The 20,546-nt window shown below is 36.0% G+C and overlaps 1 protein-coding gene across 9 annotated transcripts in view; it reads left to right on the top strand.

Annotated features, from left to right (window-relative positions):
• LOC142339546 (MAP/microtubule affinity-regulating kinase 3-like) overlaps positions 1 to 12,326 on the top strand; it is a 125,541-nt gene extending 113,215 nt beyond the window's left edge. For all 9 annotated transcript variants that reach the window (XM_075389670.1, XM_075389671.1, XM_075389664.1 and 6 more), the window contains one exon: positions 8,961 to 12,326. In XM_075389670.1, coding sequence (XP_075245785.1) covers positions 8,961 to 9,074 — 114 coding nt within the window. In that variant the 3' untranslated portion in view covers positions 9,075 to 12,326. The remainder of the gene's footprint in view (positions 1 to 8,960) is intronic.
• The last annotated feature ends 8,220 nt before the right edge of the window (positions 12,327 to 20,546 follow it).

The following is a 20,546-nucleotide window of genomic DNA, read 5'->3' as shown; positions in this document are numbered from 1 at the left end:
TTGATCAGTTTTGCTGATTTTTAGACGAAATTTAATGATTTTTTGCCTGATTTTTGTTTTAATGCTTTAAGTGGGATTCGAATAGAAGTTTGTTGCTTAAGGAATATTCAGCTACCAACTGGCTAAAGTTTTATTGATGTAACTAATTTTTTCTGAGGAAAAGAGGAAAATTGACAGAAAAATTGAGAAATTTTAAACCTTTTTTTATTTTTTTTGCAGTTTTTTCTTTCTTACTCTTCGACAAGTTTCTTAGCCTTTTATGACTTGCACATTGTTTTGCGAGCTTTTTATCGCTCTAATTGGAAAAAATGTTACTCGGTTTTATGTTTCCTTGTACTATTAAAGAAAACTCATTTCCCGTTTTTCCCGTTTTTTTAATCAATTTGTTTTTGAATGCCGTTTTTATTCTTCTTGTTTTTTTTGTTTTACTGCTTTAAGTGGGATTTGAATAGAAGCTTGTTTCTTAAGGAATTGTCAGATACCAATTGACTAAAGTTTTGTTGGTATGAAGCATTTTTTTCTAAGGAAAAATGACCAAAAAATTCAGAAATTTTAAACCATTTTTCTCATTTTTTCCAGTTTTTCTTTTTTTAATCTTACACAAGTGTCTTACACACCCTTTTATAACTTGCCCATTGTTTTTCATTGCTCTAATTGCAAAGGAACCTTATTCGGCTTTATGTTTCCTCGTACTATTAAAAAAACTCATTTATTTTTTATAGTTTTTTGTTGAATGTTTTTGAATGCCGTTTCTATTCCTTTATTTTTATGGCGTTTGTGGAGGTTCAAGGTTCACAATAGTTGTTCCAGTTGTTAGTTGTGTAGTCAATATTATGGGCGCTTTTCTCCTTCGTGTCGTTTCCGGAATTCTTCCGGCTATGTTTTTTTTTAAGATCTGTTCACACATTCATGATTTTTGAAGTCAAATTGGAGTAGTGATTTTGGTCACGCCGAAACAATAAGTAGAGCGAAAAAGCGAGTGGTGTTGCGGCGTAAAATTTTTTCGCTCTAAATTTAAAGTAGAGTGAGAAAACGGTGTTTGAACAAAAAATCGCTTTCTCGCTAGTGGTTTTGTTCACATGCGGCAATTTCACTTTGATTTTTACTGTTTTTTTTTCGATTTTTTGGATTGGATTTTTTTCTAAATGGTTTTCCCAATCCATTCATAGTCCGTTCTAGGTCTAGTTTTCTGTATAGTCAATGAAATTTCTTTGAATTGTACGTCAAGACTTGTCCTGCTATGTTTTTTTTTCACTTCGTCGAACTTTTTCGCTTTACCCATTTTGCCGCTTTTTCGAAATTTTGCGTGAAATCTTTTTGACTTCTCTAGGCTGGTTTCACTCTTCTGTCATTCTGCTCAACGTCCTTTTAAACAGCCACTGCTTAGCAAAGCTATTCAAAATGAAGGGAATCAGTATTAAAAAATCAAAGTCAGAAATAGAAACGGGATATACCCATAACGCCCATTTTAGATGCCCGGTACTTGAACTTTGTTCTCATAAGTTTTAGTTACTATCTATGCTTATTGGTATTGATACTAGATCCTGTAGCCTCTCAGTAAGAGACAGGAGTATGTTCAATTACGAAATGACATCTAATTAAGTCGCACTTAAAAATGTTCATTCACAAAAATCAGTTTGTTGATATTTTCTTTTCTTTCAATCCCAATAGAGTTATGGGAATCAACGGCGGCTATTTGGCGACAATCTGCCGGGTATGTTTTGTATTTCAAACGTTTCGATTACTTTCGGTTCTTTTTTGCGATGTATAAATGCTGGATGCTTATTACTCAGAGGATTCTCTCTTTTTGATGTTACTTCATTAATTGTTGACCGCGTCAGCTATTCATTCGTATATTAGTTCGCTCTTGTTTTTTATACTTTGCAAATGTAACACTTTCTCTATTACTTAATCTATTACTTATCTTTTACTTAACCTTTTGGCACTAGTTTAAGTGGAAATTTTCAGCAACTATTGACCAGATGCGCTCTTCTCCTAACTGGCTCAAGGCGTTTGTAAGAAACAGTTGCTCAGCAGAGCCATCGAAGGTAAATAAAATTAAGGATAAAGTGATATAGCGTTTATAGAGCTTTTAAAGCCCATTACTTAACTTTGCTTTTCTCGTCACTGTTTACAAGGGTTACTACTAACTCTTAATACTATAATTTCTTCGATTATCTTGATGAGTAACAAAATTGGCCCAAAATACTTAATACTTAAAACAATCAAGAGTTTTGTTTATAGCTGAGCGGAGCTATATTGCGGTGCTCTTTGTTTTTTTTTACAATTCAAAGAATTTGAATTGTATTGGGGCGCTGTCTTTTTTTAAAGATCTTTTCACACATTTTCATGATTTTTGAAGTCAAATTGGAGTAGTGATTTTGGTCACGCCGAAACAGGAAGTGGAGCGAAAAAGCGAGTGGTGTTGCGGCATGAAATTTTTTTGCTCTAAATTTAAAGTAGAGTGAGAAAACGGTGTTTGAACAAAAAATCGCTTTCTCGCTAGTGGTTTTGTTCACATGCGGCAATTTCACTTTGATTTTTACTGTTTTTCGATTTTTTGGATTGGATTTTTTTCTAAATGGTTTTCCCAATCCATTCATAGACCGTTCTAGGTCTAGTTTTCTGTTTAGTCAATGAAATTTCTTTGAATTGTAGGTCAAGACTTGTCCTGCTATGTTTTTTTCACTTCGTCGAACTTTTTCGCTTTACCCATTTTGCCGCTTTTTCGAAATTTTGCATGAAATCTTATTGACTTCTCTAGGCTGGTTGCACTCTTCTGTCATTCTGCTCAACGTCCTTTTAAACAGCCACTGCTTAGCAAAGCTATTCAAAATGAAGAAAATCAGTATTAAAAAAAATCAAAGTCAGAAATAGAAACGGGATATACCCATAAAGCCCATTTTTAGATGCCCGGTACTTGAACTTTGTTCTCATAAGTTTTAGTTACTATCTATGATGCTTATTGGTATTGATACTAGATCCTGTAGCCTCTCAGTGAGAGACAGGAGTATGTGCAATTACGAAATGACATCAAAATAAGTCACACTTAAAAATGTTTATTTACAAAAATCAGTTTTTGTTGATATTTTCTTTTCTTTCAATCCCAATAGAGTTATGGGAATCAACGGCGGCTACTTGCCGGCAATCTGCCGGGTATGTTTTGTATTTCAAACGTTTCGATTACTTTCCGTTCTTTTTTGCGATGTATAAATGCTGGATGCTTATTACTCAGAGGATTCTCTCTTTTTGAGATGTTACTTCATTTATTGTTGACCGCGTCAGCTATTCATTCGTATATTAGTTCGCTCTTGTTTTTTTATACTTTGCAAATATAACACTTTCTCTATTACTTAATCTATTACTTATCTATTACTTAACCTTTTGGCACTAGTTTAAGTGAAAATTTTCAGCAACTATTGACCAGATGCGCTCTTCTCTTAACTGGCTCAAGGCGTTTGTAAGAAACAGTTGCTCAGCAGAGCCATTGAAGGTAAATAAAATTAAGGATAAAGTGATATAGCGTTTATAGAGTTTTTAAAGCCCATTACTTAACTTTCCTTTTCACGTCAATGTTTACAAGGGTTACTACTAACTCTTAATACTATAATTTCTTCTATTATCTTGGTGAGTAACAAAATTGGCCCAAAATACTTAATAAAACAATCAAGACTTTTGTTTAGAGCTGTAAGCTGAGCGGAGCTATATTGCGGTGCTCTTGGTTTTGTTTACAATTCAAAGAATTTGAATTGTATTGGGGCGCTGTCTTTTTTTAAAGATCTGTTCACACATTTTCATGATTTTTGAAGTCAAGTTGGAGTAGTGATTTTGAAACGGGAAGTGGAGCGAAAAAGCGAGTGGTTTTGCGGCGTGAAATCTTTTTAGTCTAATTTTGAAGTAGAGTGAGAAAAAATTGTTTGTTCTTTTTTGCGTGATTAGATTTTGGTCACAAGTGACTTACCTCACTCAATAAAATGACTTTTGCTCTTTAAAATTTAAGTTTAATTTGAATTTGCTTAAGGTCAAAGGAACTCATATGTGCAGTAAAGATCCCTAATCAGAGGTTTCTGCGGGATGAATTTTAACAAGCTTTATTAATTTATCGCTCAATATTGTGTACCTAGCTTTTTGAGGGGCGTCGATTTTTATAATTTAGATCTGTCTCTGGTTCTATCTCTATTATACGGCACGCGTGTCTATTCTTTCGCAGCTATTCCGGCAATCTGCCGGCTAGGTTTGATGATTTTTGGCGAGTTTTTTTTTCAATTAAAAAATCTCAATTGAGTCTGCTAAAGCGCAAGTTTTAATGTTATTTTGCTTTTATGATTTCGCTTCTGAGCATGATTTGATTCCTAACTTTTTCTCATATTTTTCCTTGACTGTTTTACTGCCGAAACCAAAGTGTGTCAATTCACTATTATCAAACAATTCTTGTAAGCTAGTCGGTGCTTACAGCAAGGGGATTCTGAGTCACCCTGCACTAAACTTCCCAAACTCTTATATGAAGAGATCCTTGATGACAGTTAAAAGACCACAGAAAGAAGGAAAGCCATCTTCAACTGAGTTTCTTAAGTATTCAACATCCTGGCAAACAGTTTTCCAAAAACCAACATTTCCCCCCTTTCGTTGACTAAATGAATTGACTGAAATACAATTCGAACATAGCACCGGGGCCAGTAAAAGATAATTAACGACAACAGCAGCCATAACTCAAATCATGGAAGTACACAAAAAGATTTAATCAAAACTGTAAATACTTAGAAATATTATATCGGCTTTCGTTAATAAAAAATTGGATGCCACTTCAATTTTCAAAGCGGATTGTTGCAATTTTACGTTCATGTTATCATATGAATTCTGAGTGCCAGCTCATCTAACGTGATGGCCACCCTCTCAGCCCGCTATTATCGCGCTCCTACTTTTTTTCACTTCGTCAAACGGAAATTTGTTTTGTGTTAACCCCATTTTGCCGCTTTTTGATATTTTGCTTGACGTCTATTTGAGTTCTCGAGGCTAGTTTTACTGCTCTTTTGTTATGCCTAAAGTGCTGCATTGCTATTAAGCAGTAGTTGCTCAGCAGAGGAATCTAAAATGAACAAAGTCAGAATCGAAAAAAGAACTCAGTAACAAATCAGATAAACCAAAAATTAGAAATGGGTTAAACCCATAAAGCTCAGTTTCAGTTACCAGGTATTTACACTTATCAATCTTAGTTGCCTGGTATAGTGATGTTAATTGCTCTCGAACGAAGTTTGAAGCAGTTATTGTAAACGTCAGTCTTTTGTGTACTTTTCTTGCTTAAATTTTTGCATTCTTCATTTTTGCATGATCCCAGTTGCTCTCACTCTGAAAAAAGTTTGTAGCTAAAATATATGCGATTGTATCAAAGGAAATGACAAGAAAGATATGGCCAAATGGTAAATACTTCTATCGAGGACTCCGGAGGTCGGGGATTCTTATTCCTCAATCGTAGGATTTATTTGCATCCATGAAGAAAAATTTATCTAAGGTACAGCATTTGTTCCCGTTATGTTCTTTTCTATCATTGTTTTTATCCCGGCTGATGTCTTTCGATGCAAGAATGGTTTTTGTGATGCTCTCTTGAACATGCTTAAGTGTATGTGCTTTTATTTCTTGAAAAACATTGGAGGCTTGCAGTGAAATTGAAATGCAATCGGAAAGATTTTGTTAGTTTTTTTCCCTTTAATTCGTCAAGAAGTGCGAGTATTGTATGATTGTCTTGCTCCTTCTTGAAAGCTGACTGCAAATTGCAGCTTTCTGTTATTTTCTACCGTGGTCCTTTCTCCACTGCTCAATCGCTGCTTTTCAGTTGGTCTCAAGTGAGAAGTTCGTTGGCTTTTTTTAAAAATATTGTAAGCTTGCAATGGAACACAAAGTTGAAGTTAAAAGTTTTGTTTCCGTGTCTAATTAGTAGCCGCCGTCAGCCTCTCAACGGCTATTATTTAGGCGCTCTCCTTTTTAAAATTTGCTTTACCTTTTGATCACGTTTTTTCTTTTACATAAGTCACGGTTTTCACGATTGACTTCTGTTTTACTTCACTCGGTGTTTCAACTGAATAGATTTTAATTTCTTTTGTTTTGAATTAAGTAATTTTGTGAATTAGGTCAAAGTCAAAAGAGCAAAATCAAAAGAAAGGAGATAAACCTTTAAAGCCTGGTCATTAAATCATAATTCATTACATTATCAAATTTCCTTAAAGCGGTTGCTAGCTGGCATTAATATTCTGCTTAATAGCCGTCAGTTTAGAAGCTGAATTAAGTGTATTTAAGTGCAAATTTTACCAAATGTGCAGAATTTACACACCAAATAAGAACATTTTGACACTTAGAAAATTTCGATCATTTTCTATCTCTTATTATTCTTTTTCTGTTGCAATCCCGATATGCATCAAGCGGGTCAACGGCGGTTTTTTCCTGACAATTTTCCGGCTATGTTTTTGTTATTTAATTACTCTCTAGGGAAATTTTAGCAATTATATCAGTCCTGTTTTTTTAATCCGATTATTTGCTTGATCATTTTTTCGTCGGACGCCTTTGACTTTTCTTTCTCAGAAACGGGACAAACAGATAAAGACTCGGAGGCGTTAAGTTTTTTTGGAACCTTTCGGCTTAATCGTCTCTAAGTATGCGATCGACCGAAGCTATTGAGGTGACTTAAATTCATTGTGTTAAGGGGCGGTTCTTGGTGTTTGAACCCCTGAGACCCCATCTCCCCTCCCCCATATTGCTAGCTAGCATCCCTAAGCCCCAGTTGGCTAGTACCAAAGCCAACCACTCATCGGAGCAAAATTAGCCCGATATTATTTGGTTATGTTTTATCCCTCGATACAGTATCGCTAATATTTATTGCAAAAGCAGCTTTTTAAAGCACCCTTGACCATGCAAGTTCGACTCCCCCCAAATGCGACCCCCCCCCCCCCTTTCGCTCCAATTAAGCCCACAAATGCAACCTCTTTTTCTACTTTTTCTTCTGTAAGTTAAGCTTAAGTTAGCCTCCCTTATGCAAATCTAGCTACTTGCGAAGCCAACAGCTTGCCAGTCTTTTAAGTTTAAGAGGCGTGTACCACCAGTGGTATTGTTTTCAGTTTTTGAAGTTGCACAGTCGTAGCAATAATTTTGTTTATGGCAGAGGTTCTAATTGCGTTGAAATTATTAATTGCTCTTGAACGAAGTTCAGAGCAATTATTGCAAACGTGTCTTTTTATGCAAATTTTTCGCTTGACAATTTTGCGCTTTTCTTCTAGAACATTCGTTGACTTCTGAAGTGACTTTTTCACGCTTTCGTTGTTCATTTTTGAGTTATCTCTATTGCTCCGAAGTAAAGCGTGTTGCTAATATTAAATCGGTTACAGAATAGCAGAGATAAGTGATTCGTAGCGCAGTGGTTAGTGCGTGTGGATGTAAATCGGGAGGTCAGTGTATCGAATCCCGGCGGGAAAGGTTTTTTGCACCCATAAAGAAAAGTTTATCTAGGCTACAGCCCCTGAATTAAATTGATTCGCCTGTCGTTCAAGAGCAATTCTTCATAGAGCAATATCAGATTAAGTTTCAGAACGTCTGTAAGAAGTTTGTGCAACAAGGTGAGATATCTTCTCCTTACATGCCAAACAATGCGGAAAAAACGTTAGAACGAACACAAAAATTTGACTAGATAGCTGATGGCTTTTTCATGACTTGTTGAAAATAATTGATTTCAAAAATTAAAAAATACTTTTACTTCGGATTTTTTTGTCTTTTTGTTACCTAGTCGTGTTAATTACAGGTCACAAATGTCATTTTTGTGGTCGAGGTAGGGCGCAAAGGTACAAAATTTAATGTTTTTAAAGAAGTCGTTATTTATTTACTGGCTTCGACGGGTTTATCGCAAAAGTAAACTAATTTTTGATTTTTGTCTATATTTGACGTTCTTTTTGTAGACGTATTCTGATTAATTACAGGTCTCAAGTGCTTCCTTTGGACGAATAAACAAACCTATTTTTTTTATTTCTTAGCTGATGGCTTTCATGACTTTGAAAAAAAATGTTTTCGAAAGATTCAGAAATTTTACTTCATTTTGCTGTTTTTTCTCTTTTTTACCTATTCTCATTAATGGGAGGTCGCATACCACATTATTGGCGTTGGCGAATGAGGAAGGCTTAACTGAACATACTTTGATTAATTTTTTTTAACTTTGCTGTTTTTTTTTCTTTTTGTCTAATTGTTACCCCGCCTTATTATGGAGTGGTCCTATATCTTTTTTAGTGATGTACAAGTTTTTAAGTTTTTTTGTTTATTTTCAGTTTTATCTGACGCTATTTTTACTAATTTTTTTGTTCGTCTTGACTTACTTTCGTAATAATGGCTGATCTCATCAATCTAATGTCGCATTTTTTACTCCACTGAGTTATTTACGTTGGAGGCAATCAAATTAATCATTCACATTTTTTGAAAAATACTTGGGAATTTTTGGGGGTTTTCTATCTGTTCCTCATTTGGTAGACATTTATGCCAAAAATGTGGATGAGCGGGATCGGAAATTTATGTGAGAGCGCACATTACTGAGCCTCCTTGTTGATAATTATTGCTTCTCTTGTCAATAAAACGCTTTCAGTGACATCTAAGAGTTTCCCTTTCTCTCCTTGTTTTAATTCTAATAGCAGTAATCGGCTCTTTTCCGGCAATCTGCTGGCTATGTTGATGGTATCATTACGTTTAAGTGTTTATCAGTACAGGTTTATCATCAAAAGTGAGTGGTTTCGATGCTTTGACACGCAAAAGGAGGTCGCATTTTTTGCCTCCATAAAAATCCTAAGCTACACCCCTCAGTTAAATTGCCCCTCGCCTGTCCTTCGAGAGCAATTCATTCGACGTTTGTCGGTTTGTGTTTATGAACAGCTTCTTAAGTTGTTCATTGATGTTTTGTTTTCCTTCGACTCCTGTGACGCATGCGTATATTCTAGGTGTGTAAACTCCCTCGGCTGTCTCTGAACGGTGTCCGATTTAAACGCATTTCGGGTACCTCAATCGGTTTTAAACAGATTGCCTCCAAAATTGCCAACGAGCTTAAACTCTGACGACAGCAGATAACATCACTTCACTCTCAAATCATTCTAGTCTCCTCATCTCAAATTTATTATCCTTTCTCTTTGTCAATTTTGTGAACCACCAAAACCATCAATCAACTCAGACCACCTAGAATGACCTCAGCTTCGAATACTTCGAGCAGCCGCATCGCTTCTCTACGTAGACACAAGACGTCAATCCTCCTCAACGTGTCCTTGTTGCGAGATTCTGTTAACAGTCGCAGTCCTTCCATGAATTCCATCAAAATATCAAAGATGAGGAAAATCTCAGAAGCATTTTCCTATTTGAGAAGTCGACTATTTTTCTTTACTTTTTCAGTTTGTTCAACACAAACATTGATGTCTTTTGAAACTTCAGTCGCCATTGTTTTGTAAATCTGGCCTGGCCGTTATATTCTAGTTATTGATTTTGCGAATAGATCAGATATTTCAGTATATATGGAAAGAGACATTATGTTGTATTGATGTGTGTGTGTGGCGGGTTATGAGATGTTTCTTTCTCTTCTATCTGTTGGTGGTGCTGCGGCTGTTTGTTCCAATTTGTGGGTTAACGTCTTGTTGTGTATTTTGGTACCAACTTGCATCCTATTTGTAGTGAATATCTCCCAGTTTGTTATTCTTGAAAAGATTGTGTATACAGAAGTAGACTGCTCACGCCACCATGATTCAGCAATTACACTTCTCAGTCCCTTTTGTGAACAAAAGGCCTCCCTTCTGTGCTGCTAAGATTCTTTGTTGGAACGGCTTTTGATTTTGTTTCCTGAAAACCAAAAACTGGGATAGGATGCTAGTGTTGTATACAAGAGCAATGATTATGGTCAAACATTGATTGGTAGTGATCTACGATTTGGTCTTGCCGTTTCAATCTTATCTTGTTAAAAACTCGCCCCGTTTTATGTCCATTTTAACTTCAGTCAAACTGAAAGAATTGTGCCGTATAGAATAGTCGACCTTTACATCCACCACCTCCCTCCATTTGTGCACCCTTTCGCACTACATAGAGCGATTAAGAGTGATGTTCCCAAATTTTATCCGCTTATTGGTAACGCCTGATACTTATAATGTGATCTATATAAATGTACTATTTCTGTGATTGTATTGGTTTGGTTGTAAATTAATGAAGTCCCATTTAGATCGAATTTGCGTTATTTTTCATACATGAATATGCATACATAGATATGAAGCAGTGTATTAGATTATTGATTACAAGTGATTATTGATTTGCGATGATATCATAAATGAATTTAATGATTGAATTTGATTTGATTTGATTAGCTCCCTTTGCCCCCCTCCCCCTCTCAAATATGTATTGTATTGTCGCCGTATTTTACTGTACTCTCTCTGAATATTCTCTCACACAAACGCTCACCATGCGAGGACAGTTAACTAATTTATTAACTAGTTAGTTAATGGATTGATTAGTTAATTAGTTGACTGACTTCCTCCTTTCTAAGCCATATCCATTCTCAGCACCTGTTCTTTTACTCCTCTTGTCTTTCCCCATTCTCCCAAACTGCAGTAGTGTACAGATTCATTTAGTTTCACCCACTTTAAATGCAACGTCGCCTAAATTGAATCACAGAGGCTCTGCCGTAGTGAAGAACATGCCAGAGTTTTAATCCCAACTCTCAAATTGACTTCGTAGACGATCAAGAGTAACCCTTATGCAGCTATTTAATCTGCAACAATTAGCCAAGAAAAAGGCTGATGCAGATCTCGCGTTGGCTTAATTAAGAAGGCCGTAAAGACTTGTGTCACAGGTACGTCGAGGATATAATTATAACAAAATGTTAATTGTATTACAGCACGGTACTAGTTTGAGGTTAGCATTACTAAGTGGGTTATGCATTAAGAACGGTTATGCCTAATTGGGGTTCCTAGTTAAAACACATTTAAGAATCTTGCAACAAAGATATCACAACAACCAGTATGTATTCATTCTTTCGCAGGACAGCCTTTCACATTTTGACGAAAATGGCACTCTTAGAACCAATTTAGTTCAACTTTCTAATGTGTTGGGATTATAAGCAAGGTCCTTAAAAATAAGAAAAATTCTTGAAGTTTTGATAGCAATTGTGGTATGAGTCAGATAGATTCCCAATAGAAGGTGCTATTCTAGAGACAGCTTCACGCTCTCTCCCACTCCCTCTCTCTCACTCTCTCTCCATGTTGCAACATCACAAACACTTTTGTGTTGTCAATAGACTGAAGCAGTTTTTGTTCCATTCTCATTCGGATTGATCACAGCTCACTAATTTGCACAAATATCAATAACACACTGTGAGTTGGTCTACTTTATCGAAAGATGGTAAGAAAGAAAATGATACCAGGAAAGTTGAAAGGTGATTTGAGTTAATTTTACACGCTAATGTATATTCGTCAGTTGTAGAGAAGGGCAGATATGTGAATGTTAAACTAAACAGATTCAAATAAATTCCGTTATTGCTAAATAGGAGAATATACCTCTTCTTGAAGTGGAATTGCAAATGTTTTTTGTTTATGTTTTGAGATAGTTTATTCTTAAGTTTGCATCGCACACCTCGCCTTCTTCCTATAGAGTGACAATTAATCCTCTTTCGATTATTTAGTTCCCACTCTCAAGACTAACTCACTAGATGTTCTTTCAGTTATCAATCAAACACCATTCGGAACAGATTCTAGTCTCGTTCACGTACAACATTGGCGCTGAGAGCAACAATTTTTCTATCAATCATTACAATCGAGTGAAAACCAGATTCAATTTTTATCGCTGAAATAATTTAAAGCGAGATAAAAAATTTATCTTTACTATTGTTGCTTTCGGCCCGCATATATGAGCTTAATTGTACGTCACTACTAGGGACCACTGCCCGCATCAGTTTAATAGCACACCGCAACAAGTAAAGGTCCCCTAAAATATCCACACCAAATTGATTCTCAGAACCTGATTGCGATTAACTTTCGCTTGTGTTCAAATTAACCTCAATATAATCAGACAACAGAATAATTGACCCATAATCAGCTTAATTAATTCACAATTAGTCTGCCACGTTATAATGTGCGAGTAAGAATTTTTGTGCCATCTCTTTTAAATTTTAAAATCATCAGACAAAGTTTTTTTTTATGTTATGGACTGTCGTAAAGAAAGTTCTTATCAATAATCCACCTGCAGTCTACTCCCATTCCGCCTATTCGGTCTCCCCTTTCCTCCTTCCACTGCAGCAGGTGTTCATTTGTCACTTTTGGTTGAGTGGATAATTTTAACTTTGAAGTTCTCTTATAAATAACTCTTCTTACATCAATCGGCCTCCTCTCTCAGTCCCAATTGACTCAAATACATAATTGCTCTGCTAAATTTTGAAAGGACAATTATTTCTATGCTGTAATTTAATTGCAAATAAATCGTTTTTATAGTTGTCTCGTTTCCTCTTGCAAAAAGTGCTTGCTTCTTTTACACGTAGCTTATTTTAACCGCTTCCGCTTAGCTTATTCGCAAATTAATATCTGCTAATTTGTTGTGTAAAAGGAGAACAAGCTACGCTCATATTCGCTCATTGTTCATATAAATTGGTTATTGAAATTTCACTATTTTTTCCAGACTTTTCTGGCAATCTGAGATTCGGAAGGAAAATGCTCTGCGATTGCTAAAAGACATTTTAGCAAATGAAAAATAATGAGTGTGTATGCCAATTAGTCTTTCTGATAATTTAAACGGTAGGATTTGCGAATTTCGGTATTCGTCGGCTATTGTTAGAGGGATCGGTAAGTTCGATTGAATCATTCAAATTCTACAGAAAAATTGAAGGAAACTAAGAAACTCATTTGAATGTGCAAGCAACATATCTCAATAAGTCAACCTATGATTTTTTTAAATAAATAACAGCCAGTTCTATGAGATATTTACATTCTGAGCAGCTTAAAGAGAGGGCTACTTATTTCTGCTCAGTAAAACGCTGAAGGTGGGCTTCAATTGTAACGGTAATAAATGTCGCCGCAGTCAAAGCTGTACACATGGTATATGAATAATTGGTAGGCTGACTAAATAAAAGAAGCATGGGTCATATAAATGAAAATAGAGCCGTCCCAGTCTGCTTTTGATTGAGAACACACAATTGATACTTATCTGCTAGCAGTCCAGAGTAAAGATTTTTGACTTGAGATATAGTTTGCAGCCAGAAATTATTGTGAATTCTTTAAAGTGAAGATTGCGACGTCGTGGTGAGTATACTGTCAACGCAGTGGACAGTTACAGGGTTTCCTGGCGTGTTAAGTCATGTAGGTGTCAGATGTCTCCTATTGACAGAGTTCTTAGAAAGACTTTTTTGACAATTGGAGAGCTGTGTCGCAGATGAGAACGCTTTATTGTGTTTACTTTGTCCTGTTGGTTTACCAGCTTACCTTCTGGATTGTTTTCTATTTAGCTGCCGTGACCTATTTATACTATAAATAGTTAAAATAGCTATCAAAGCTACTAAGAGATATTTATCGCGACCATAGCAAGAAAAAATAAAATTAAAGAAACATTATTGAAGGAGAAATTTAAACTGATAATAAGCAAAATAATTCTAATTTGTGGCAGAGGGAAAAAGCTTGATAATTTTTGGAAAAGCCGGGGAGGCAAGTTTCAGGCTGTGAGAGTTGTGTCTCTAATTACGGTGCTGGAATTCCTCATCGTTTGCTGTTTCACGGGCGAGAAAAACGGAAAGAGCTGCGAGATAAACTTCAGCTTGGCAATGAGGAGCCATTGTCATGAGCTGAGTTAGATTCTTTTCTGTGCGTTTGGGGAGTGATGCGCTAGAACGTTCGAGGTCTATACTTGGTACCATAAATTAAATGAATGGCCGTACATACATATAGTAGTTCCGACCTCGATACAACTCAATAACTTGGTTGGGATGATTATAGGTCGATGTTTTCCCGCAATTAGGTGTTTACAGATAAATTAATTCCGAATGGGATCAAAGTTTCTCAAAGTACCTTAGCAATAATGCGGTTCAGAAATATATGAATAGTTCATTTAATAGGGTAATGTTATTCTTGTGTTCACGTACTTGAGGATTGAACAAACATGAGGCAGGGAATTTGCCCAATTTGAATAGTTTTGATCAGCTATAAAGAAAATGCATTGGAGGCTGAATTTTGATGTTCACCAAGTCTGTCTGGATGTTTACAACCATGTGTGTTAAATAAGAGAATGTGAATTGCAAAAAATGACATTTTCGATACACTTCATAATTGTGTCCCTAGTGAACAATATTAAAGTAGTCGTTAGCTCTGTCTGCAAGGGCAAAAAAATATTCGGACGAGTAGCGAAATATTACCGTAAACTTTGGATTGATAGGAAATTGGAAACACCCCAATGTGAAATCGCTCCTTTTCCTCGATGTATTCGTTTTCTAATTGACCGGTGCTGCAATGCACTGGGACTTGCTTAAGAGGATGATCTGGTGCGAGCGCAAAGTAGTTTTACACGTTTAGGGAAGTGAATTCGGTGTCCTGTATTAGAGAGGGTTCGTAAATTGGTCGTAGCTGAAGTTTTATCTAGACGGGCGATGCAAAAGTTGTTGTACCGGTACAAATGGGGCTTGGTCACGGAATTCGAACTGAGGTACGCGGTCTGTGTGGGCAATGAAATGAAGGCCGAACAAAGGAGGAAAAACCATTCCTCATAATTCGAACACCTTGGTTGTCCTGTAGACTGGGTTGTCAGTTCTTGTCACAACAAGGAATGCGATTATGAGAACTTGTATCCCTGTGTCACATATGAAGAGCTAATTGTAAATGGCAGGTTAGAACTCAACGATAGCAACTGGTGTGCTGCATAAGGAACTGACTTAATTACTCGACTCGAGATAGTGGTGATTCGAATAGCTGTTTTGGGGGTTGAGCGCTATGGTATTTAATGATAGTACGTTGTGTAAATAATCTGTGAGGTCAATGGGGAAGATGAACTCGGACTCTTATCAACGGTTCTTTCAATGAGCCTGCAGTTGAAGCTTGTTTGAATGAGCTGGGTCTTGAGGGGAAGGTTGTTGAGTTTTAATCGTAAGGGGTAAATACTAATTGTGTCTGTAGACTGTAGCGGGCGTGGGTAAAGGATTTACCCCGGTGAGAGAGAAATACTTTTTCATGAAGCGATCGAAACTGTTTGGCGGTTCCCGACAACCACTTAATCTAATCATTGAGTGGAGAATGCAAAAACAATTGAGTAAGGACAAAAATATTGAAAAGATTTAATTGGGAATATTTGAGGTGGCATACGATTCTAATAAACTCAATTTTAAGGAAAACGTCCTTTTGAATGACATTTTAATGAAAAATTGCCAGAGAGAACAATTGATTGCACGAAGCAGATTTGCTTCGTACAGGCAGGCACTGCTCACCAGGAGTGTACTGAGCGTTAGGGGAAAAGTCTTCCGGTCTACAGTGATGACAGACTAAAAGCAAAGAATATAGAGGAACAAAGCCCCTATGTAACTCTTCTTAGATCCTCCATAGCAACAATATAACAAAGTTGAACGCAAGTTTTGATCGTCTCGCTAGAGCGTGCAATGATTGGGAAGCTGCTTTTGAGAATAAGAATGTGAGCTATGAGATGTAACGACATAAGAGAACTCACTGAAGACGAGACAGACCTAGATAAGCATTCGTGATTGTTAGTGATTTAGAGGCCTTAACATTCTTCTCCTGCATGTGGAGTTTGTAAGAAACGTTCAATGAATTTTTGACCAAGAGTCGGTTCCTAAAAAATGGAATATGTTCTCAAGTTCTTCGAGAGTTAAGGGCCCTGAGAAATCCAGTTGTTATTTTGCCCTAAATTTGTTTTTGATTGGCTTGGTATGGTTGCCCAGTTTTAAGTTTCTGGCAAAAAATTGAGAATCGTTATAAATTGCAGCTACCAGACTGGCTCAGTTGCGTTAATTATTCCTTTTTGTCGAGGGTGACTGCTGGACAATTTTTAAAACTGCTGGACTTTGTAACTATCAGACCATCATCAGTGACTCTTGCAAACGGAGAAATCGGCAAAATCTGGGCCTGCATCAGAGATACTATTTTAGTGCTGTGTTCTAATTGCAGCTTTTTAATAGTCGCAAAGTAATAGCTGAGGCTATTATTGGTGCTCTTTTGGTTTTTTACCGTTCAACGAATTTGAATTCCTTTGGGCGCTGTTATTACGTCGCCGATCCTACACCTCAGCACTTACCGCGTTTGCAAAAAGTAGTGACCACATTTTGTCACCACTTACCTCGTAGAGGGAATATAGTAAAATTGTGGACACCAATGACAATAAGGGTTGCAGATAATCCTGACAAATTTCGGTCACTGATCTCAAAAAATCACTTTTTGTCATCAGTGTTCCCATTTTGTGAGCAGGGGCATCGTCATCAATGTCCGCAACTTTGAGCATGCTTTTTCATTTTTAATTTAATGCTTCGCTCAGAATTTGGCTGGCTGCCATTAATTAATTCAAAAATTTCAAAGTCATTTACGGAAATTTGTAAGCATTGTCCACAATTGTAACATTTAGATCAAAGAGTGAAAAATGAATAAGCTAACACACCCTTACATTTACCTCAAATTAGCTCATCTGCAAGTGAATTTGACTCAATGGCGATCATTTTAATGGCACCAAACGCTAATCGAAGCATCAAAAAAGAGACATTTTATAATTATATGCAGATTATTTTAATGCAAATCACTGAGTGATGTTCTAATTTATAGATATAATTCGAATTTTTGATTATTTTATTTAAAAAACTGCTGTTTTTCCTTTGTTTTTAAAACAATTTACTCAGTGCTGTTTGACTTTTAAATGTATAGATAAAAATTGTCTTCTAATTATTTTTAACAAAAATCCCTCGGTGCTTTTCTTTTCACTAGCTGATATTTGGATCCTGGAGAACAGATTGTTAAAATGATCAAGCAAATACAAAAAAAAATAGGTAAATTCAATCTCATAGAATTAAAATCAATATTTCATTGGCATAATGAATATAACTTTAGACAAAACGCGAACAAAAAAAGTAAGCTTCAGTCAATTAAAAAAATGAAGAAGCGGTCAATGCTAACTATAGGTTTGGCATTTTTTAAGGATCTGTTCTTACAATTTCATTTTTGAATTCAGATTGGAATAGTAATTTTGATTATACCGAAACATGAATTGGAGCAAAAAAGGCGACTCGTTTCCTGAGGCGTGATTTTTTTGCTCTTATTTCGAAGTAGAGTAAGAAAACGGTTTTTGAGAAGCAATTCAAATTCGCGCTGCTGGTTTTTTTTTGTCTGCAAGCGAGAAAGTGACATTGACTTTTACTGTTTTTCCTATTTCCTTTCTGATTTTCTAAATGGTTCTCCCAATTGTTTTATTGCCCATTTCAGATGTAGACTCTTTTCACTCAATGAAAGTTTTTTTATTTCATTGTCAAGTTTTTTGTTACGACCCTATCATATCGAAATCTTTTCAAATATCTATTTTAGTCAATTTGTTCACGCAACTTTAAGTGAATTGCGTGAGCGACGTCATATTTGTCTAGGTAGAGCGAGTTTTTTGTTCATTCGGGTGATAAGGTGTTGGCACACGTGATTCTCCTCACTCTCAAAAATGACGGACGTCCTCTTTCTAAAAAAGATTTTTCTTTACTTTTTTAATGTGTTAAGGTCAAGTGTGTGTGATTGTCATTCATATCACAGGTTTTCTTTGAGCAGCTAATAGAAGGAGCAAAAAATTTTCCAGACTCCCTATCAAAATATAACCTGTCAAACATGTCAGCGTTTAATGAAAGAAGTTAATTCTGTTTTTTACTTTTTGTGACTGCACATTACAATGCTATAGCGGCGATAATCTGGCAATCAGCCAGGTACAGTTGCATGACGTTGTTCTTGGCTTTTTCAAAAAATATAACTTAAATATTACTGAAACGCGTAATGTAGGCTTTAATTTAGGCGAGGAATCATTACAAGAACTAGCTCTTAAGGTCAGGAGATGACCTCGCTTTAACCACAGGAAAATAGCTGTGAGTGTTCCGCTGAACATGAAAGTGGTTTCTGATGGTATTAAATTGTCCAAAAACGTATCTAAAGCTTTGTTTTGTCCTGCTTGGTGTGATGCAATACACAATGAATTCGTTTTCCTTATAAAAAATGTGTCGCAGTTTTTCAAATATTCAATCAATTGATGTCAAATCTAATTGAACCAGATTACATTTCGCAAACAAACATGAGAGCACTAAAAATATTTTCGAAAGAAAAGCTTTTTTATAGCCAAGGCTACAGTCAACAGTAGGCGGTTTGCATCAAGGAAACCTAGTCACCCACAACAAAGGTGAGCGCCATCCGCGTCATCTAACAAACCACTACAAGTTGCGGGAGGACAAAACGAATGGACATTAAAACAGCAAAACAGCCTTTTTTTGCATTCATCGATGAAAATCTATACATACTTTAAACCGAATGATATAAGCATTTCGATTGAAGTGGAGCAAAAGCAGTTGTGGTTTGAAACGATCGGCTTGAAATTGGTACATTAAACTGAAAAACCATTTGCAGCAAATCAGATCTAGAGCATGTATACAGTGTCCTTGTTAGTACGTCAATATAAAGCAACTTAATAGCCTAAACGCGTGTCTGGGTTGACGAATTAAAATTCCATTCGGCCGCAAGTTTTTATTCCTGGTTGGAACTGGAATTGTCTAGTAATTTTGTTGTAAGCGAAGGTTCGAAATTCAATTGGTTTTTGGACATGAATTTAGAGTTTCATAAGAATTAGGCATCAATCAGTTTGAAAAAACTTATTGACAGAACTGTTACTGAAATTTGGCATTTACGGCAATTCTGTTAAATCGGTTTCCACATCGCTGGCCGAAAAACAAAAGTATACAAATTTTGCTCAAAATAAAGTTTCATTTGTCGACAGACCACATACCGTTGTCTCACTGCAAGTTTGAAATATCTGTTCTTGCCCTCTGGACCAAAAGTTGCAAAAGCTATTTAAGTTTTATAGCTTAAGTTCTTTTCGGAGTTGCAAAGATAAAACATTTGATAGCAGTGAAACATGTACTATGTTCTTGAAAAGGACCTTAACAAGGTAAGTTGACTTTCAGGAAAGCCACGGAGAATGGCACTAAACTGATTGCATACAGTGACTCTGAGTGAGGTTGTAATCTTCAATCGTCAAGCGCTAGGGCCTTTTGTTTTCAAATGGGCAAAAATTCTAGTGTTATGAATTTGTCGAGTAAAATATAAACTAAAATTGCAGCGACAACAGCTGAAGGCAATGTATATGCGTGTGGGTCTGCTGCACTGGACATAATGTATCTCAAAGGTTTTTATCTCAAATAAAATATAATTTTTCTGCTACCCTTGTATTTCTTGTTGAAAATCAAACTTGTATTGTTTTCAGTAGACAAACACCTTACAATAGCAAGTCCAAACAATTCATCATTAAACTTCGCCATTAACGTTACTTATATGAAAAGAACATGTTGAGTTAAAATATGTTCCTACTAAAAACCAAACCGCTGTTTTTCTGAAGACAATTCACGGCCAAGTTAAAACAGAAAACTTTGCCCAGGTAATGTCCCTGAGGCGGACGCCTCTGAAACGTTGATTTTGTTCTCTTTTCTTATTTCGGATGCTTTATTTCAGTGGAAGTCATAATGTTTTCTATCTTTTGGAATGTTGAAAAAATTTGCTGGAAAGAAGTTCGCTCACAAGAGACAGAAGTTGCTGGATTGACAAATTGACTTATAGGAATGAAACGACCCACTTTTTTTAACCTTTTTTTGAACTATTAAGAAGTCAATCACAAATATCAGATCAAAGTAACTGATATCGAATTGTAACCGATATTCATTTTACACAATCTGTTTTGTAGAAGACTTTCTCCGCTCATGAATTCCTCCGGCCCTACCATTGAAAAACCTTCACAAACCTGTTTGTGGTTGGTTTTGCTTAACTTCAAGGTAAATAAACTTCAAGGTGGTTGAAAAACACAAACAAGTCAGTAAAACAATCGAGAGCAATTGTGTAGTTTTGTCGTTTTGAAATCTAATTCATGACATGCCAAATTTAAATTTGATGCGAATAGCAACGATTTTACCTATTCTTAAACATATCTCACTAACGTGCGATCAATTGCTCTAGAACAACTAGCGATCATTTGGTTCCGGAAGTGAATAACTTCGGGTTGACATGAGGGAAAAAAATTTAAAAACTGAATGCAAAAGGAGCTTTCTTCTGAATGCATTCATGACAGGAATAGCGGCTTTTAGTTTTTTTGTTACGCAAGGCACAGCCAATTATTTTTTGGTGATAAAATCATCACTAGTTGCACTGGAGTACAGCAAGGTGACTAATAAGGACCTTTATTTGCAATAAATTTTTTGACCAATTATGCAATCAATCAACAAAAAGATGCCTAAACAGTAGCAAAATACTTGGTATGTCGATAACAGCGTTGAAGCTGGGACCGGAATTCAATTAAATCGA

This window comes from Convolutriloba macropyga, chromosome 5 (assembly GCF_964194025.1).
Source record: "Convolutriloba macropyga chromosome 5, txConMacr16.3, whole genome shotgun sequence".
In the NCBI taxonomy this organism is placed as follows: Eukaryota; Metazoa; Xenacoelomorpha; order Acoela; family Convolutidae; genus Convolutriloba; species Convolutriloba macropyga.
Note: the sequence above shows the minus strand (reverse complement) of the source record. Positions and strands in the feature narration are given on the sequence as shown.